This window comes from Macrotis lagotis, chromosome 7 (genome assembly GCF_037893015.1).
Source record: "Macrotis lagotis isolate mMagLag1 chromosome 7, bilby.v1.9.chrom.fasta, whole genome shotgun sequence".
Taxonomy (NCBI): Eukaryota; Metazoa; Chordata; class Mammalia; order Peramelemorphia; family Peramelidae; genus Macrotis; species Macrotis lagotis.
The window spans coordinates 92,370,867-92,393,366 of NC_133664.1; the positions used below are offsets into that span (position 1 = coordinate 92,370,867).

General features: G+C 36.6%; 1 protein-coding gene across 1 annotated transcript in view; it reads right to left on the reverse strand.

Annotated features, from left to right (window-relative positions):
• The window catches only part of ACTR3B (actin related protein 3B), an 84,818-nt gene extending 71,001 nt beyond the window's left edge, over nt 1–13,817 (reverse strand). The window contains exons 1-2 of the mRNA XM_074193295.1: nt 13,657–13,817; nt 90–145 (exon numbers count right to left, since the gene is read on the reverse strand). Of these exons, the coding sequence (XP_074049396.1) occupies nt 90–145; nt 13,657–13,700 (100 nt within the window). The 5' untranslated portion in view covers nt 13,701–13,817. The remainder of the gene's footprint in view (nt 1–89; nt 146–13,656) is intronic.
• Between the last annotated feature and the right edge of the window lie 8,683 nt (nt 13,818–22,500).

Genomic DNA, 22,500 nt, shown 5'->3' on the forward strand with positions numbered 1-22,500 from the left:
AATCAATTCATTTACATGAAAATCGACATATTCAAAACATTTTCAGAAAACATAACCTTCATGAACATAAAATTTAAGTTTCTACTTACATGAGGGTATAATGAACTGGGGTTCAGTGTTGCCTGCATAGCCAAGCTTGGTATACCTGTAAGCACAAAATCATCAAAAGATGTTTAGAAAATAATTTTCATATTTTTATAGCCCTGAAATTCTAAGACTTAATTTATTACAGTGAAAAGAGTAAAATATTTGATCTCAAATTTTTAAATTTCAAAGCAATTATTCTGAGGGTTTTTAAATTATATCCTAACTGGAATTTTCTTTTCCATTTCATAAAATTACACATTTTGTGCATCTTCTAGTAAAAGATTTTAGAATAGTATATCCAGTTTATTGGAGCAGATAGGTGGTACAGTGAATAGAGTGCCAGCCCTGGAGTCAGAAAGACGCCTCTTCATGAGTTCAAATCTAGCCTCAGATTTGTGTGATCCTGAACAAGTCACTTAACCTTGTTTGCCCCAGTTTCCTCATCTGTAAAATGAGTTGGGAGAAGGAAATGGCAAACCAATCCAGTATCTTTACCAAGATAATCTAAAATAGGATCATGAAAAGTTGGATATAATTGAAAAGGAATGAACAACAAAATCTAATCTATTAATGAGTCTAGAATAGTTTAGAAACTTTTCTTTCTTATCTCACTCAATTCAGAATACATCCAAGTTTCTATCCAGAAACTCCATAAAATAAACTACAAGAGTCTTAACTAAAATAAAATGTTAATATACTACATCCTGCTCCACAAACATTTGTTAAATTCAAAAATGTGTGTGTATATGTATATTTTTTTTTAAACGGAACCATCTGCTGGATATAAGTTGTAAAGTGAGAAGTAAATTGGAATGTTTCATCAGTTCTCTTCTTATTAGAACTTCTGCAACTCAAAGCAATACTTAAGAATTCTGGACAATGATCTATCAATTTTTACCAATTATCGGAATGGATAAAATGTTGTCAGAGAAGCCATATATAAAGAACTATAATTAATTCCACTTTAAAAGTTATTAAAAGATTTGGTCCACTAAATTCTTAAATATGGCAGTATCATAACCTACCATATACATATGATTCTTTAGAAAATAATATAGGCATTCAGAGTCAAGATGGCAAAGAGTAGAGTTAGCATCATTGCTGAGCCCTCTCAACAATTCCCTCCAAACAACTTTAAAATAACATGTCGGACTTAATTCCAGAGGGGCAGCTAGGTGGCGCAGTGTTACAGAGTACCAGCTCTGGAGTCATAAGGACCTAAATTCAAATGTGGTCTCAGACACTTAATAATTGCCTAACTGTGTGACCTTGGGCAAGTCAAACACCAGTGATTTAAATAAATTTTTAAAAACTGAATTCTGGAGCAACATAGCCAGCAAAAGTCAGAGTAGGGCATTTTTCTAACCCAAGACAACTAAAAAAGGATTGTAAAGGACTGTGATACCAAAACCAGCCACACACTGGCAACACCAGCAGTAGGCCTTGAAGGCAGATGTTCAGCTTAGAGACAGTAAGGTCAAATGATCAAAAGGAGATGACAAGGGGCCCTGAGCTGACACTGGGCATGGGAATAGGCAGTTTGGCAATTCCACTACCCATATGCAGTTCTAGATCACCCTCCAGGACAAAGAGGAACACTTGTGGTCAGTCATTAGAAGAACACTTGCTTTTGTGATTATACAAAAGCAGAGGTTCTTACTAGGAATAGACCAGAGCACAAACCAGAATGACCCTGCCCACTTCCAAAACAGTGCTACCTGGGAAGCACCAAAAACTTGGGCAAACATATTTTCATAGCTCTGAAAACAGCTTAAAGTTTGGTATAATATTTCCCCACACCCAGGTAAACAATCCAACTTTAACATAAGTTCAAAGTCAAGAAAGAAGCTGGACAAATTAGCAAACAAAAAATAAATAAATAAAGAGCTTGGCCATCAGAGGCTACTATGGTGACTGGGAAGATCAAAATGCAAACTCAGCAAAAAACAATGTGAAAACATGTACAAAGAAAAATGCAAAACTGACAAAAATCTAACAAGAATTCCTGGAAGAATTAAAGAAAAAGAAGAAAGGAAGAGGAAAAACTAGAAAAAGATGAGATTGATGTAAGAAAATTATAAAAAGAAAATTAAAAATTTAATAAGCACAAAAAATACTAAAGAAAATACTACCTTAAAAAGTAGAATTGCTGTGTGACCTTTGGTAAGTCACTTAACCCCATTGCCTTAAATTTTAAAAAAAAACTCTTAAAAAAAAAGCAGAATTGGCCAAATGGAAGAAGAGTTATAAAGGTACAATTCTTTAAAAATTGGAACTGAGCATGTGGAAATGAATGATTTCCCACAAGATTTCAAGAAACAATAAATCAAATTCAAAAAAATAGAAAAAAATGTGAAATACCGGGGGTGGCTAGGTGGCATAGTGGATAGAACACCAACCCTGGAGTCAGGAGTACCTGGGTTCAAATCCAGCCTCAAACACTTAATAATTGCCTAGCTGTGTGGCCTTGGGCAAGCCACTTAACCCCATTTGCCTTGCAAAAAAAAAAAGTGAAATACCTCATTAGAAAACCTCTCAATTAAGATTAAATAGAATAAAATTAGAATGAGATAGGATTGAAAGAAATAATTAAAAAATTATTGGACTGAAAGCTATGATCAAAAAAGAACTTAGATATATTTCAATAAATTATAAAGGAAAACTATCCTGGTATATTATACACAAAAAGAAAATGTTATACTCTTTGACCAAGCTACTAGGTCTATATCCCCAAAGAGATTAATGAAAGAAAGGGACCCCTATGAACAAAAATATTTAGAGAAGTTATTTTTGCAATGAATTGGAAATAGAGGGGATACCTGAGAAATGGCTGAACAAATTATGTTATATGAATATGATAAAATACCATTAGTGCTGTAAAAAAATGACCAAAGGCATGACTTCAATAAAACCAAGGAAGACTTGCATAAATAATACAATGTAAAATAATGGAATAAATTACTCAATTCAGCAAAACTGTAAATAAGGATAATCAACTATGACTTAACTGACCAATCACAATTCCAAAGGACTCATAATGGAAATATGGTATCTTCCTTCACATAGAGAGTAATGAACTCAAATTGCAAACAAATATATTTTCTTCTCTGATTTCCTTCTCCTTTGTTTTTTGTTGAGACTAATGCAGCAATTTATTTTGCATAACTATACACATATAGAATGGTTTTCTTTGCTTCTCAAAGGGTGGGAGAGGGGAGATAAATAATTCAGAACTGAAATAAGTTTTTTTAAAAAGTAATGTGTTGCACCCTACATAATCTAACTATTCAAAAGAAAAAGGATAACTATTCAAGTCAAAAGGACTTTTTTAAGAAAAGAAGGAAGGGGGAGCAGCTAGGTGGCATAGTGGATAAAGCACAGGCCCTGGAGTCAGGAGTACCTGGGTTCAAATCCGGTCTCAGACACTTAATAATTACCTAGCTGTGTGGCCTTGGCCAAGCCACTTAACCCCATTTGCCTTGCAAAAACCTAAAAAAAAAGAAGGAAGGAGAGAGTATGCTTTCAAAAAATAAAATGACAACTCAAATGAGAATAGGAAAGCTTAAAAACTTTAAAAGATAAGGTACAAAGTAGAAATCTGGCAAGTCAATTACAAATGATAATTCTCCAAAAAGCCACAAAAATTATAAGCAGTTACTTAAATATAATAAGAGAATTAAAGTTGGCAAAAGGACTATGTATCCATGTAAATAATCACAGTACAAGATGGTTAGGAGAATTGAGTATGTTGTAAATGAAGTTATCATTACTGAAAATGATCTTGGGACATGAGGCATTTAAGGAGTCATAGACCTTACACAGGATAGTTTTTTTTTAAGTTTGCTTGGTTTTTATTTTTTATGTGTGTGTGTGTAAGAGATTATACAGATCAGGGTCAGAATAATTTAAAATTTTGGAAGAAAAGAAAAAATTTAGGAAAAGAAAATAAATTATTTTCAGCCACAGGTGCCTTCAACTAGATTGCAAATTTCTTTCAGACAGAATTCATGTCCAGTTTTCATTTCATTGCATTCCAGGACCTAACATAAAGCTACATAACATATCAGACAATTATCTGTATAATTTAATTCATTTTTTTTCTTTCATAGTCCCCATATGTAAAAATTCAGGTTTTTCAAAAACATAAATTTGATGTGGCTATTTGTTTTAAAAGGATTCAAATATAAAATTACTTTAAATTACAACATCTTTTTAGGAATTTTAAAATTATTCCTTTTTTTTTTTAGGTTTTTTTGCAAGGCAATGGGGTTAAGTGGCTTGTCCAAGGCCACACAGCTAGGTAATTATTAAGTGTCTGAGACCGGATTTGAACTCAGGTACTCCTGACTCCAAGGCCGGTGCTTTATCCACTGTGCCACCTAGCTGCCCCCCCTTCATTTTTAAAATTCAACTCAAGAACCTTTTAGGGACAGATTAATTGTGCAAATAGGATCCAGATTCACAATGAACTTTAATTACTACTAATCATTATTTATTTCATAGCAAGAGGAATGAAAGATTTTCAGAATTTCAATATAGTCATGTGTTATATACTGGTAAAGAAAAATTGCTAAAACTTTACAATTTTAAGGCAAAGAGAAGTTAATAAACCATTTACTACCTTAGAATACAGAGAAAGCTTTCATCAGATAGTCCAAAATACAATTACCATTTAAGTGAAATGTTTTAAAGGTATTTTTTTGAGGGTTTTTTATTTTTTTTTTTAAGGCAATGGGGTTAAGTAGCTTGCCCAAGGCCACACAGCCAGGTAATTATTAAGTGTCTGAGGCTACATTTGAACTCAAGTACTCCTGACTCCAGGGCCGGTGCTCTATCCACTGTACCACCTGGTCACCCCATTAAAGGTAGTTTTTAAGTGTCACCCAACTAAGCCATTGTTATAAATTTTCAAGTAGTTTTTTCTTATACTAAATCTTTAAAACATGTTTGCACTAAATTCCTCTATAGCTATTACATTTCAAAAATAATGGCTAAAATAGTTGATTTTTAGAGACATAAATTAAATCTTCTCTGAGGTACCATCTCATACCTCTTAGACTGGCCAATATGATCAGAAAGGACAATGATTAACATTAGAAGGGATGTGGGAAATCTGGGACACTAATACATTGTTGGTGGAGCTGTGACCTCATCCAACCTTTCTGGAAAATAATTTGGAATTATGCCCAAAAGGCAAAAGAAATGTGCATACCCTTTGATCCAGCAATATCGCTACTGGGGCTATACCCTAAAGAGACTATGAAAAAGAGTAAAAACCTCACTTGTATAAAAATATTTATAGCAGCCCTGTTTGTGGTGGCAAAGAATTGGAAATCGAGTGAATGTCCATCAGTTGGGGAATGGCTTAACAAACTGTGGTATATGTATGTCATGGAACACTCTTGTTCTATTAGAAACCAGGAGGGATGGGATTTCAGAGAAGCCTGGAAAGTCTTCTATGAACTGATGTTGAGCAAGATGAGCAGAACCAGAAGAACATTCTACACCTGAACAACAACATGGGGCTGATGATCAACCTTAATGGTCTTGCTCATTCTATCAGTGGAGTAATCAGGGATAATTTTAGAGTACATGCAACAGGGACTACCATCTGTATCCAGAGAAAGAACTGTGGAGTTTAAACAAAGTCCAAAGTCTGCTACCTTCCATTATTTTTTTTAAAAAGGTGTCTTATGTACTGTAATTTTGCTATCTCTAATATTTTATTTTCTCAAGGATATTTATCTTTCAACACATTCAATTTTTTTAGGGGTTTTTTTGCAAGGCAATGGGGTTAAATGATTTACCCAAGGCCACACAGCTAGGTAATTTTTAAGTGTCTGAGGCCGAATTTGAACTCAGGTACTCTTGACTCCAGGGCCAGTGCTCTATCCACTGTAACACCTAGCCGCCCTTCAACACATTCAATTTTGATCAATGTATATCAAGGAAACAATGTAAAGATTATCAGATTGCCTTCTGTAGGGGGATGGGGAGGGGAGGGAAGGGAGGGTGGGGGAAAAAATTGTAAAATTCAAAGCCTTACAAAAAAACTTACAAAAAACTACTATTATATATAATTGAGAAACAAAATATTCATGAAAAATAATAACTTTGGCAATTTTAGGGAGTATTAAGGCAGCATATTAAGGCTGTATTAAATTGCATTCATCTGATCAGAAAGCTTGTACATCTTTTTATATGACAATTAGTAGTCTATATGTCTTTTTTCATTGATTGTTCTGATCACTGCTCCATTATGGAACATGTATTAGCCTCAAAGATCACTATCATGATACAGGAAAAGAAAAGGCATGGCACATGGGTTCATATGCCAGTTGTTCTACTTACTACCTCTCTGTGACCTTGAGTAAGTCATTTAACTTCTCTGGCCCTCAGTTTCCTTATCTGTAAAAAAGGGCTTTGAACTTGATGACCTTTAAAATCTCTTCTAGTTTTAAATCTTTATGTCTATGCATTAGTAATTTGCATATTACAAATATATATCTGATATATTTACCACAAAACTTTTCCCAACAAATTTCTTTTCTTTCAATTTGAAACATATGATTTTTGTCTATATAATCAAAATCAAATATTGTCTTAAATGATATCTATTTTTTGTTGATAAAAACACTTTGCCTTTTCAGAGTTGAGAAAATATGAATTATTTCCTTTTCCATTTTTATGATTTAAAAACATTTACATCATTTAAATGTTCTGTAAAATATAGTCGAGTAGGATATGGTAGAAGATTATGAATTCAAATCCGATTTTTCCAATCCAACTATCCAGTTTTATTAGCTATTTTGTTATCAGATTTCTAAGCAGGGGTCACTATACTTAATCCCATATTATTAAATATGTCACTACACTAATCCTTTAAGTTGTTTTAATTCTATTTCTACCAAGAGATTAGATATGGATTTTTACTTAGAAAGCACTTTAAGGGTCCTCTAATGTGAATCTAGTACAATTTCTTCCTCAATTTATTCAACTCTAAAGTCAGATGACTGAATTTGCAGCACCAGGACACTATACATGGAGGCAACAACAATAATAGTAGAAATAACAGTAGAAAGAACAATGGATTTAGAGACAGAAAACAGTTCAAATTCTAACCCTGTTACTTACTACTTGGGAAAAATGTAATAATTAAGAAAATCGGGGCAGCTAGGTAGTGCAGTGGATATAGCACCTGCCTTGCAGTCAGGAGTACCTAAATTCAAATGGGCCTCAGACACTTAATAATTACCTAGCTGTGTGGCCTTGGGCAAGCCACTTAACCCCATTGCCTTGCAAAACAAAAATAATAATAATAATAATAATAATAATAATAATAATAATTAAGAAAATCATTTAGCATCTCAGGGCCTCACCTTTCTCTTCCATAAAATAAAAGGGCTAGATAAGGTAAAGTAAGATTTCTACTAAGTCTAAATCTTACAATTATTACTCAAAAGTTAAATCTCATTTTACCTACTCATTATAAATTAAGAGTGCACTACCTCATCACATTTCATAGTCTAGAAAAATGTGTTTTTATTCACTTATTTTCTTCAACTTGAAATATTAAAACAATTTATTATGAATTATTATGAATATTATTGAAAAGGAGCTTTATGGTGATTTCTAGGGCTCAAAGCAATTAATATGAAGAAGTCAGGGGTAGCTAGGTGGTGCAGTGGATAAAGTCCTGGCCCTGGAGTCAAGAGGACCTGAGTTCAAATCTGGCCTCAGACATTTAATAATCACTTAGCTGTGTGACCTTGGGCAAGTCACTTAACCCCACTGTCTTGCAAATACAAAAAAATTAATTAAAAAAGAAGTCATCTGTTAACAGAAACATTTGGAGAACTCCCATAGTGATAAGGAATTCTTCTATATTCTGTACCCTGAGCAGAACATCATCAATAACATCAAAGCAAAGCTTTGGCAAGCATAATGTATACTGTATGCCTCACTTTATGTTACTATTCAACAGCTCAATTAAAAAAATAATTGTCTCCAACATAGGAGATAACTTGCTTTACATAAGCTTTTTTTTAGGTCTTTGCAAGGCAATGGGGTTAAGTGACTTACCCAAGGCCACACAGCTAGGTGATTATTAAGTGTCTGAGGCCGGAATTGAACTCAGTTTCTCCTGATTCCAGGGCCAGTGCTCTAATCACTGAGCCACCTAGCCACCCCACTGCCCCTACATAAGCTTTTAAAACTCTACTTTATTTTACCTTAAAATTTTTTTAAAGCAACTGAAAACACAAAGTAGCACATTTTCTGTATTTCTGAGCAAACTGTATGATTGTGGAGATATGGTCTGGGGCAGAAAGTCACCTTCAAAAAATCTTATTTTTTCCTCATGTTTTTAACATGAGGCTTGATAGGGGGTCAGTAATTACTTTCCATACACACACACACACACACACACACACACACACACACACGAAAGATCATAAAGGTAGGAAAAATCCTAAGTGGCATCAGAAAGTTTGAGGATGAAATGAAATCACATAAAGAGGAAAAGGAAGGAAAAAAGACCCTAGAAAACTAAGACTAAAGAGACAGCTATAAGATTACTCTCAAAGAACAATGGAGCAAGTTCCAGAGAAAAGAAGCTATGTTTACTCCAATGGAATGATGATGTGAATCCATAGAAATTGTCCAGTAAGATATTATACAATGAAAGTCAAATGAAGACAAGATTTGTAGTGACAGTTGGTGACTCCCAGCTTAGGGGGATTAAGATAAATATGTGTCAACCAGATAACAGAGAAGTCTGCCACCTTCCTGAAGAAAAATATCCATATGTAAAAGGGAACTCAAGATATGTCAGAAGAAATTACTACTATATATTTCTAATTGACATGGCACAATTGATTCTGCCAAAAAGAATCCAGAAAGTATTGCTAAAAATTATAGTGTTGAATAAGAAACATGGGAACATAGAAGGGATTTTTATCATTGCTGTCCATCAAAAGCAAGAGCTTTAGAAGAGAAAGGAACATCTCAAAGTTAAACCTCCTTAGGAAGATGGGGTATAAAAATGGGATATGGATGTCTGAACCATAGCTAAAAAAATTAGGAATGACTAACTGTATCTCTAATAGGGGCCAGCAAGACAGAACTTTTTTGTGGTCTTTTAAATCTAATCTAAAGAGTTTAACTGAAAGAGCATCCCACCCCAACCCCAATGACTATGAAGACAGAAAACTATTTATAGCCAACAATCTAAATATCATACAGGGGTTCTAAACCTGGTATCTTGAACTACTTTTGAAAACTAAGTATTTTAATATTTTTATTTCATTTCTAATTCTATGAATTTTATGAATTTTAAAAAATTATTCTGAGAAAGGATCAACCTCACTAGACTGCCAAAGGGGTTTATATCATAAAAAAAAAGATTAAAAACTCCTACCATAAATTGGGACTACCATGTAGGACTACAAAACTGTACAAAAACTTAAAAGTTTAGAATCAATAAAATCAAGGAAAAGATGGTGGCAAAAAAAATCCATGGCTCCCAATGTGTAGTACATACAAATGCAAAAACTATATTTAACAAGAAAAATGAACTAAAAATCCACATTTGCAAGCCGGTAAGGTGGCCAAAACCTACCATTTAGGACAACTGCTACACTTTCCATGCCTCCTCTAATCCACTTCCAGGATTAAAGGAAAAGCAGCAGATATGGAATCAATACCAATACGTACGCAAAACTATACTGGTCCCCATTCAAAAGTCAGGCAATGATTTGAGGGGTGTTGATAGGAACCTTTAATTCATTCCCTCCAATATTTTAACAGTCTTTTTTCCACAATGACACTTTAAAAACAATAATATGTTGATTCTTTTAATTCTGCACTGTCAGGTGGATTATTCTGACTTCTGTCAACTGGACATTTTTATACAGAAGTAGAATGTCTCCACCAACCATAGGCTAATCGAAAGGCAACTTGATGTGAGCTCAAACAATTACTGTTCAGAAACTGAAGTATAAGTTCTTGGGGGGGGTTGGGGGGAGGAAGGTTGGGGAAGAGGACACAATTGGGGTTAAATGACTTGCACAGGATTACATAACTATTTCAAGTGTCTACGGTCAAATTTTAACTCAAGTCCTCAGGTCTCCAGGGCTGGTGTTCAATCCACTGTATCACCTAGTTGCCCCAAAGTGTAACTTCTTTAACATAGTTTCACTGACATGTATCAATCAAGGTCAAAAGAAGACTTTCCATGTTTTATTGATAGATTTAAAAAATAATCACCCAATATTTCAGGGGAAAGGAATCAAGGAACAATTAGTCATTGTGCTGTAGTCATTATTACTAGAAGCATCAGAAGAGTTAACTGATTAAATTAATTTGTAATAAAAATATTTTCATTCTATCACTGTTTTCTGCACCCTATGGGTTAAAAAAAACATGCAATGCATTAAGTGTCAAAAATTGATCCTTCAGTAGTCTAAGGTTCCTTCTGGTATTAAATAAGAATTTAGATATTACATGAAAAAATTATTCTTATATTCTTTTACAGAGTCTTTGAAATGACGGGTTGAAAAGAAAAGTGAGAAATCATTTGATTCTCTAAATATACACAGATCTATAGCTTTTGGTTATCACTGTTCTCATTCAGTTAATTTCCCTCTAATTAACCTAACAATAAAATTATATTTTTTTCTTGAATTCAAAGGTTGGAAAAAAAGATTAAGTTGCCATACCTATAAAGTGAAACAAATGTAAAGTTCAAATAAAACTCATTCACTCTAGTAAAGTTTTTGTCATCTGGGAAATATAATGCTGGTTGGGAGTTCATAAAACCCCACACTGGTTACCAGAACAGTGTATCTGTATCAAACCTTCTGGGAAAAACTCTGAAAACATTATTATTTCTGGGCAATGGAATAATAGCTCCATCAGAAATAACTTTATTTAATTTACTGAAACAGTAAAAAATAAAAATCACATTTTTTTCAAAAAAGCCATAAGTACACAGCAGTTTGGAAATATGCATTTCCCCACCAAAAAAATTAAAATTTTGATAATTTACTTTTGTCTACATCTAAAAACTCAGAAGTGGACTAAAGTTAGTAAGAAATTAAGGCATGAAAGATCTAGTGGAAGACCTTATTGCTATCTTCCAGAAATGGTTTACGATGAAACAAATATTAGGAATCCAAGAATAAAATCAAAGCTTTCAAAAACAGATGCTAGAATTCTTATTTTAAAAAGTTTTTCTATAGTCTTAATTCTTTCACTTTGGTCTCCACTGAGTAAAACAGCATTCCAAGGGAAAGGAAAAGAAAGAGGAAGCCAATAATTTCTTCCCAGGAGTTTAACAATACTGACCCATTCTTGAGTTTTGCATGCCAAATTAACTTTTAAATAAAAACCTACAAAAAGTCCCAGTACACTGTATTTCAAGTATAACTGTTAGCATAGAAAGAATCTATAAACACAAGTATTAGTTTCAAATTCTAAAGGAAAATATGATCAGACAGAAATAAAAAGCTTAAAATTTTGAAAAAATATATTCCCACAAAGTTCAAAGAAAATCTAAATTAAAAGGAATCAAGGTTGTGAAAACTATACTGAGATGTTTTATGACAAAAATTGCTAAAAACTTTAAGTCTTTTAAATGTTTAATACCAGGCTACTTTATTACATGTTTCATTCATATGTAAGAATGTAAACTAGATTTTTCAAATCACCAAGCCCATATATCTGTAAATATTTGAATATGTATGTGTATATATGTATATATAAGATGGATATGCATATATATAAATATCAAGAGAATGAGAATTTATTTTTAGAACCTCATCACCATAATAAATTTGTTCAAATCAGATTAGCTCAGGCAACTAAAAGTACATAAATTCCTTAGAATTCAAATGAGTTGAGTTCTTATGAACTCAAATATAGAATCTTCTTACCAGTACTATTTTAGGAGAAGTAATCACACTGAAGGTAAAAAAAAAACTCCAATCAAAAAAAGAGCTTTCACAAAATGTAGACTTTCCCAAAAATGGAGTATGTCATTTTCACCCACTATATTTTAAGTCTCTCAAAAGTGTTTTAAATAAACTGAAAACAGGAGTTAACCTTTAGAGTGTATGGTTTTAGTATTGGACAAGAATAGGTTAGAATACTGTTGTTTTAATATTAGAACAGAGTGAAGAGCGGTAGGGGGCAGGGAGTAGGGAATAGCTTGTAATACTTATGTCATTGGAGGAATACTGCACAGGAATTTTCAGGAAAAATGTGAGGAACAGTGGAAAGAATTCTGAATTTAGAGACAGAATCTGTGTTCAAATCCCAGGGTTTTTCAGCACTAAATCTATTTAGGGGTCCTGGAGTTAGTGTAGGTTGGAGGATCATACTACCCAAGATGCCTTTAGTGATGTGGAAGAAGTAGAAACTGCCATTTAGTCTATAAGGGAGGAGGGGGGTAAGGAACAGAACTAACACAAACAGTGGTGATTCACACTGCCTAAAGAAGACTAAGGTCAGTAAATGCAAAGCAACACAAAGATGATAAAAACATCTTTTCTATAAGCTAATGAACAGTATTAGTGATGGATCACTGGATTTGGGGATTGGAAAAAACTTTGCAGATTTTATCACATTTGCAGATGAAGAAACTGAGGCATAGGGAAGATAACGGCTTTCCAAGGTCAAAGAGGTATTAAGGACCAGAGCTAGAATACTAATTCGGGTTCATTAGTTCCAAATTTATCTTGTACCAAGTAAGAAAAGAATGACACTAAATGAAAAAGGTCTCCTAATTTCAGAGGTTCTTAACCTTTGTGTCATAAACATTTCAGCAGTTTGGTGAAAGCAAGGGTTAAACGTTTCTCAGAATGTTTTTAAATTCATAAAAAACAAAATACATACAATTACAATGGAATCCAATTTTATTGAAAAACAATAACCAAAATATTATGGAAAAAACTGAAGCTCACAGACTTCTTTACTCCTACAATTTGACCCTCTAAGAGGTGGCAGAAGGGTTAAATCGGGTTCCCTCTCCCACTATATTTCTGGCCCAATACATTTTTCCCCTCCACGTGGTCCAGGGGTGTCCATTCCCAGGGGTCACATAAATAAAACCCTGAATGGCAAATGGAAATACTGGATTTTGAGGGCTAGGGAGAAAAGAATTAAGTTTCTTGGGTGAAAAGGAGGAAGATACAAAATTGTGGGAAAGAGAAAGGTATTCTTATCCTTCCTCAAGTGTTAACGGGACTGGAAAGGTGGGGGTGAAGATGGGGATGAGGATGGGGATGGGCATGGGTGGGGATGGGCATGGGGGATGAGGATGGGGATGGGGGTCAGGGGGCGGCGATGAGGGTGGAAGAGGAGAGGGAGCTGGGGAGGAGGCGGGCGGGAGGGGGCAGGGGCGGGAGGCAGGTAGGAGTGAGGATGGGGGAGGGGAGGGTCCCGCACTCTTGCCGCCTCCGGCTGCGGGGCTGGTGCCAAGGGGAAGGCAAGGGTGGCGCCCCGCGAAGGGGGCAGGGCGAAGGCCGGGGCGGGGGCGCGGATGGGCGCGGATGGGCGCGCGGCTCTTACCCGGTGCCACAGTCCACCACGCAGGGAGGCAGGTAGCTCGCCATGCTCCGCAGGAGCCGTCAGCGCTCGCACCGGCCCGGCAGCCGGGCGGCCTCGGCCCGGGCGTCCCGCCGGCTGCGGCGGCACGCAGAGCCTCCCCTCGGCGCGCCCCCTGCCCCCCGGGCCGGGTCCCCCGAGCCACCTCGCGCTGCCACAGGCGAGGCCGCACCGGAGCCCGGATGCTTCCAGCTGGCGCCGGCGCCACGTGACGCCAGGCTCCGCCCCCGTCCTTCCCCCGGGTGGGGCCCGCGTGAAGCCGCGGCAGCCATCTTACTTGAGGGCAAGGATGGCTCTTTGCCCGTAGCTTTCCTCTTCTGACTTCCTCCTTCGGAGCGGCGGGTGTTTAGGTAATGAAGACAGCTTTTGTTTCAGATTTCACGTTCAAGAGTCTTCTATATATTCCCTATATAGTTCCACTCTTTTTTTTTTTGCAGGCAATGGGGTTAAGTGGCTTGCCCAAGGCCACAGCTAGGTAATTATTAAGTGTCTGAGACAGGATTTGAACTCAGGTCCTCCTGATTCCAGGACTGGTGCTCTAGCCACCCCTATATTTCCACCCTTAATACCTCTTTTTGGAGGTAAGTAGCTTGTCACAGAGGGTCTGCCTTGAAATCTGAGATGCCCACGTTCAAACCCCTCCTGTGACACGTGGTGTGACTTCCCATGTACCCTAATTATACTTTGCATGGGTCCCTCTGGTAGTCCCTCCATCCGAATCTGAAATCGAGAAGGACCCATGTCTGGGCCTTTTCTACATCCAGGGCTTTACCGCTACCTTAATAAAAGTCACTTCATTTCTCAGTGAATTATAAAAAACTAAGATTAAACTAACTTTCTCCACTGGGACTTCACTTATGACATCATAGATTCTAACCCCCATCCCCAAAAAATGTTATTTTAAAGTCTTTCTGAAGGAAAAGCAGAGATCCGGCTGAGGGTGAAGACCACTTACCTTCTAAGAGACTTCCAAGCCTCTCCAGCTCAGTCTGCTTTTTTCTTCAACTGTAAACTGAGGGGCTTAGACTAGATGATCTACCAATAGTATTGATAGTGAGTCTGGTTCTAGCGGAGAGAAGACAGGCACAATTCTAAAATCTTCTGATCTTTTCCCATATATGATAGTGAGTCTCAATGAAGGCATGATGCTACCCTAGGAAGATGGGACATGAAGTACTGGGCTTGGAGCCAGGAAAACCTAGCATCAAATTCCCCCCCAAACAATAGTTTGAGTGCCCCTTGGCAAGTCACTGAATTGCTATATATTTTGGAGCTTGCTATAATAGCACAGTTCCTTTCCATATCTGTGTTATATGTGAAGCAGTTTAGGCCATCAGAAAAGACTTCCACTGAGATGGTCGTGGTTGTTGTCCTTGGGGGCGGATTCTCTAAATTTGTGCATCTTGAATTTCCTTTGAGCTACTACAATATTGCCTTGCTCATAGGGCACAGTACTCTCTCCAATGAGGGCACACCATGCTGGGCATTCCTGTGCCAGCATCTCCTATATCACACAATCAATTCCAGAGTTCTTAAAAGAGACCTTGAGAGCGCCCTTGTATGGCTTTTTCTGACCACCCTGTGAGTTCCTGCTCTGGCTAAGCTCTCTATAAAATGGTCTTTTAGGCAAGCATAGGTTTGGCATTTGAACAACACCACCGGCTTTTAGTAGAGTTTGAATACTCGGCAGTTTAGTACCAGAAAGGACTTCAGCATCTGGTATCTTGTCCTTCCGGGTGATCTTCAGAATCTTCCTAAAACAATTCTTAGTCCATCAGGAAAGGCTTTGAATAGAGGATTGCCAAAATCCACCCTTGCCCACTTTGCATTTGTTCCAAGTATGATGAAGTAATATATAGATTATTCAATAAGATTTCTATAAAAGTATTCCCACACCACATGAGTGGTCATTAGAGAATGAGTGCTTAATGTTGCAATAATATTAATAATTAATAGATCTCTGATTTCATCTATTTCTATACTTTCGCCAAAAATGCTGGTCATAACCTCTTCATGCCTTCTCACTCTGTGAAACTTTTGTCAAAGTCTACAATAAATCTTATACAGGGGTCTATCTAATGTGCTAAAGGCTCATCTCTTGGTATAGGTTCAAATCATCACTCTTACTATTTTAACCATTGATCTTCTTTACCATGGTATATTCTGAGAATTTCAGACACTGTCTTTTTAATTGATCATAATTTGATCAAAAATTTGACTCATTGGAAATCATGTTTCATGATTCATCATGTACACCTGTGTATGTATGTGGAGCTGCATGTTGTTTGTATTTTTGTGTATCTATACTCATCTGCATGCATACATATCATTAGTCCATAGGTGTCACTACAGTGCTGGACTATCTGTGTCCTCACTCCTGACCCTTCCAACTAGAAACGGGCAGCCAGAAACCTGCTGGACCATCTGGGGCAGGGCTCTGTCCCCAAGTCCCTGTCACCATGTCCCTCTCTCTCTCTCTCTCTCTCTCTCTCTCTCTCTCTCTCTCTCTCTCTCCTCTCTTTCTGTCTCTGACTCTCTTCTATCTCTCTTCTCTCTATCGCTCTCTCCAGTTCTCTCTTTTTCAGTGTTTGCTGTGTATTTCTCTCTCTCTCACTAATTCTCTCTTTTTCAGTGTATTTGCTGTGTATTTCTCTCTCTCACTGATTCTCTCTTTTTCAGTGTATTTACTGTGTATTTCTTTCTCTCTCTCTCTCTCTCTCTCTCCTCTTCTGTAGACTCGGGAATGCAGGTTTTGAAAAGGAAACAGAAATTTATTAAAGGAAGTTATAACATATTAAGAAAATAGGGGCAGCTAGGTGGCGTAGTGGATAAAGCACCGGCCTTGGAGTCAGGAGTACCTGGGTTCAAATGCAGTCTCAGACACTTAATAATGACCTAGCTGTGTGGCCTTGGGCAAGCCACTTAACCCCATTTGCCTTGCAAAAACATAAAAAAAAAAAAAATCAAGAATAAGAAAGTAATAGGGGAGGCTAGGTGTCCCAGTAGATAGAGCACTGGCTGTGGAGTCAGGAGTACCTGAGTTCAAATCTGGCCTCAGACACTTGATAATTACCTAGTTGTGTGACCTTGGGCAAACCACTTAACTCCATTTTGCCTTGCAAAAAAAAAAACCCTAAAAAAAAAAGAAAGTAATAGAAAAGTTAAAAAGAGTTTAAAGAGAAGACCACGTGGATTGCTGATTGAATTGGCCAGGCCAGGTAGCCAGGGTTCATCAGGAGGCTGGAAGGCAAAAGAGAGCAAGCCCTTTCCTCAATCTCCCTAAATGCTCTCCCAGAGTCCCTAGGAGGGGGTGGTAACCTAGGAGTGACCCAAGTCCCTCATTGGAGATTTTGCCTTTTGGGGTGGGGTCTCTTTTGGGTGGTCTTGGGTGTTTCCAGGGTCTGCTCCCTGGCTGCTCCACCAGAAAACAATGCAATCCAAATCAAGTTGAAGGTCAGGCCCTCAGGTGTGGTCTAAATTAGATGTTAAAGGAAGGAAGATTCCCTTAACAATGCCAACAAAAGATTTACAATGTTTGTCTACAACTGATCTCATCACTCCCATGCCCAGGTTTTCTCTGCATCACTCTCTCCCTCTTTCTATCTCTGTCTGTCTCTCTTCTCTCTCTCTGCCTCTGTCTCTCTACTCTGTCTCTCTTCTGTCTCACACATGCACACATATATGCATGCATAAAGACTAAGGGATGGAGGGGAATAAAATATTTTGCCCCAGGGACCCACCAACCTCTTCCTCTTACAGTGAGCCATACCTGATGATTACAAGCAATAGAAATAAAAAAACAAATTCTTTTGAGTGGAAGATGATTTAGAATAAAATTACTCAAAAATATGCCTTCAGATAGTGTCCTTGAGCAGAGTCCTAGCTGATGTGTTATATAAAATACAAAGCCATTTCAGAGCTGTCTCCCCATCACATTATCATATCAGGATTACATTTACTATCATACTCAGCAAAACAATGGAAAAAAAACAATTCTTTATCTGAACAAATCAAGATGAAGGGGAGGAAAACATTGCACAGTGAAAGAACTGTGTAAAGGGAGTAAAAAACTCTAAGGGGAAAAAAAAAATGTCTTGAAAGAAGATGGAGTGGAGCAAAAGACAGAGAAATGTCTTCAAATATTTGCCTTTGCCGCCATGGGGGCAAAAAACACTTGAATTTCTGCTCTACTCTGGTTACCAATGACCTGTCTAAAAAAGGACAGCTGAACTCATTTTAATCTGTCTTCTCCACTGATGACTTGGAATCTATCTCTTTCTCAAATCCTACATATTTCAATTGTAAATTCTCTTCTGGAATACTATCTCATTAGTCCCTTGAAGATTGTAGGAAGGGCTAAATATAAGTATAAAAGCATCATGGAAGAATACTAATTTTTTAAATGACTTTTGTTTTAAAAATAAGTTTGCTAAAGTGAAAATGTTATTCAGTTCCCCAAACTCAAGAAAGATCATTTTTTTTTGTTGATTCAAATCTAGGTATAGTTTATGGACTATTTGTAATATCTATTCAAGACCTATGAAATGAAAGATCAGTTTTGTGGACTATCTATCTAACTGTCTATAATAATCCTGACTATAGGCATTCTTCATCTACTTGGGTTTTTCACTCTTCTCATGAACTTTGCTTGGGAGCTTCAATAGTAGGGGTTCTTAACCTGGAGTCCATGAATAGATTTCAAGGGTTTTTTTTTTTTAATTTTTATTTTTTAGATTTTTCAAGGCAATGGGGTTAAGTGGCTTGCCCAAGGCCACACAGCTAGGTAATTATTAAGTGTGTGAGGTTGGATTTGAACCCAGGTACTACTGACTCCAAGGCCAGTGCTCTATGCACTGCGCCACCTAGCTACCCCCATGAATAGATTTCAAGCTTAGAATCTGGAAGGGAAAAATATCTATTTTCACTGATATCTATCTGAAATTTAACATCTCCTTCAATTACTTAAAAACCTTATTTTTAAGAAGGAATCCATAAGCCTCACCAAACTTCCAAAGTGTTCCACAACACACACACACACACAAACACACACACACACATGCATGCACAAAGGTTAACACAGGAGCATCTGGAGGGCCTCACCATGTGAATCAGACATCTTCCATGATAACAGCAAATGTTTTGATGAACAAACATATGTCTCTCTGTTTTGAGCTTTGCTGGTTACCAATGATCATCACTGATTATATTAATTCTCTAATAATAACTTACTACGTTGCTTTATCATTTTCAAAGTATTCTAAAATCATCAAATGATTTTCAAAGGAGACTTTAGGAATCATGTAGTCTAACCCCATGCTTTAACAGATGAGAGCACTATGCCTAAAGCCATATAGCTCATTAGTGACAAAAATAAGACTAGTTTTCACATACATTATCTCATGTGATCCTGCCAACAACTCTTTGAAGCAAACATTATTAATCCTGTGTTACAGAAGAGGAAACTGAAACTCAGAAAATCTAAGTGATTTGTCCAAGATTACACAGCTATTAATAATGATGGAAGTGAAACTAGAATTTGGACTTGCCTTTCTTCTCTTCTACTCTACCATGATGCTTCTTAATTTAATCCATTATGGTCCATAGTTGTAAATAATGTTGCTTCCCCCTTTAATCATCTTTTTTTTTGCACTAGTCTCAGCTTTTGTTAGAGAAATTAAATGAATTAAGGATACTCTGATGATGTTGTGCTTGGAGTAGACCAATATGAATATGACCAATGGGAAAATCCCAAAAAGGCATTTTCATTTTTAATTAGCAGTGGCTTAAGACCAGGAATTCACTGAGAGACTGGCTAGCATTGTCTTAATAAAGCTTCCACAAGCATGTCAAGAACTATGTCAACAAATGGGAAAAGCATTGTTTTTCAAATGATCAATCATGGTCCAAGCAAAGAAAATTTTCATTCAAATATATAAGAACCAGTATCAGTCTTCATCCTAAATTGATCATGTCTCCAGCCAGCTGGAAATTCATTCCAGCTGAGTCCTCTCCAAGAGAACATCATTTTTGAGAGCATCCATACTCTGCTACATAAGTATACTTGTTACACTTCCATAGCTTTATGAAAATATGTGAGGGGTCAGTGATTTTTTAGTCTCCTTATGACTTTTCATGCTTCTTTTAAAATTTTGTTATTGTTGGGAGTTTTGGGGGGAATTCAAAAAAATAAGGTGCTTATTCTTTCTGAATCAGAAAGCTAAATAATCCGTATGCTATATATACATAGATTACTATATAGTATACTGGACAGTTTAGTGACATAGTAGATAGAGTGCTATGACCAAACTCAGGAAAACTCATCTTCTTGAGTTCAATTTTGGGCTTACTAGCTGTGTGATCTTGGGCAAGTCACTTAACACTGTTTGCCTCTGTTTGCGCATTTGTAGAAAAAAAAAAGTTGGAGAAAGAAATGGCAAACCACTCTAATATCTTTGCCAAGAAAACTCCAATTGGGGTCATGAAAAATTGGATACAACTAGGGCAGCTAAGTGGTGCAGTGGATAGAGCCAGGAAGACCTGAGTTCAAATTTTACTTTAGATACTTAATACTGTGTGATCTTGGACAAATCATTAATAACCTTGTGTCATCAAAAAAAATAGGCTACAACTAAAATGACTGAACAACAAATATAGTATAGTATGCCTCACCTAAGTAAACATTTAACAAATATGTTCTCTTCCTCCTCAAATTTTCCTAGGACACTTTGTCTGGATCTCTCATTTGTTCCTCTCACATTCCACCCTAACTTACTTATCTTTGTGCTACTATAATATCCTTCCAAGGAGTATGTTAGCTCTGATTCATTTTTAATTTTCATAATCCCAACATCTTGAATATAAAAGACATCTCTTAAATGTTTGTTTTGGTTAAGATTTTGGTTAAAGAAAAAAACCTGCATGCAAAATTGAAAAGTAAAAAAAATAGTCAGTGATTCCCCCTTTCTAATCCTATTCAACACATGAAAAGCCAAGCAATTTCTTTATATCTAACTGAGCTGGGCCAAAAAGGAAGGAAAAATCAAATGCCAAAGTCTCCCTTCAAAAAAGGCTGAGCCACCAGCACTGCAAATCTTAAATCTCAGAGCTAAGAGCAGTAGCATTTTCTCTGTTCTCAGTTGCCATGAGAATGCAGGCAAAGCTAAGGGATCTCTAAGGCAACCAAGGTCTACTCATCTAAGAAGTGGCCCTGAGCACCCCATTCTTTTCAAAGCAGTTGGCATCAACTTCTGTCAAAGGAGGGCGGAACTGTCACAGGCCACGATGAACTGCGCCAATAGCTCTCAGCAACAGTGAGGGGCAAAGATCCAATGTGCAGGATATTGTCCCATTCAATAACTCCTGAACCTTGTTTAGCGTTGGTTGAAAATCAGAGAGATAATCTAGGCCAAGAGCTACAAGGCAATGAATCGCTGAGAAAAACAAGACTTTGTCTCTGTTTTTTGGCCCTCAAGAACATCCTTTAAGCTCAGAACAATTTCTTGGGTTCAGAACTGTACAATTTTCACCTAAAATTAAATCAACTACTCAGAAAATTAATTCACTGACAATTTCTCAAGCACCTCCAGTGTGTTGAGGACTTTGCCAGAGAAAATTCAAAGTTGAGATAAATAAATCACATTGTAGAGCACCTTAAACTTTAACAGTGCTTTTCCTCCCCAACAAACCTGGGAAATAAATTAAGACAAAATATTTTCTACTTTTTAGTGGATGAGGGAATTGAGACTCCTAAAAGTAAAGTCCCTTACCCAGGAATACACAGAATTCAAAGCTATGGAATATAGTATTCTTTCTACCATACTATGATCCCCCTCATGGAACTTATTGCCTAAAATGAGGATGTTATATATACAAATATCAATAATGTACATTAAACTATATGAAAATCATATTAAATATTTGCTCACAAAGTGGTAGAGTGAGGGTTAGGGATCAAATCAGGTTCTTTCTACCTCTACCCTGCAAAAAGTCAAAAATAAATCATGTAAGATAAAAGAACAACAATCAAAAGGAAAGAATAGGAAGAATTGCCAACATAGTAATCCCTGAAGGAAATTAAAAGACAAAAAAAAAGGTAGTATTTGAGTAGTCCCATACTTTCCCAGATAGCATTCTTATATCTTCAACCCAGATTCTGTCTCCTAGCTGGCTATGGTAGCAGCTGAATCAAATTATAGATAATAGGGACAATCCCCAAGGACCCCAGAATTCAGGGGCAGTTAAGTGATGCAGTACCTAGAACATAGGCCCTGAAGTCAAGAGAACCTGAGTTCAAATCCTGCCTCAGACAATAATTACATGACTGAGTGATCTTGGGCAAGTCATTTAACATCATTGCCTTGCAAAAAAAAAAAGAATCCAAGAGTCCATGTGACAAAATGAATACAACACTGAACTTAGAAGGAAGAAAACAGGTTCACAGCCTGCCTCAGACTCTTACTACCAATGAGTATATCTTCTTTCCTGAGCCTCAGTTATCTCATCAATAAAATATAAAAATCAATAAAGTGAGAATAATAATACTATCCATCTTAAAGGGTTATTGAGAGGATTCAATGAGATAAGATATGGAAAACATTCTGCAAATTTTAAAGTACTACATAAATGGAAGTTACTGTATCACTGCTTTACTCCCTTCCCACCCCCATCACCATCTCATTTAAGTATAGAGTTCCTTACTCAGTTTGATTACTTCAACAGACACTGAAAACTTGAAATTATCTACTGGTGATCAAGAGCTAGAAAGAGAAATCCCATTCAAAAATAACTTCAAACAATATAAAATACTTG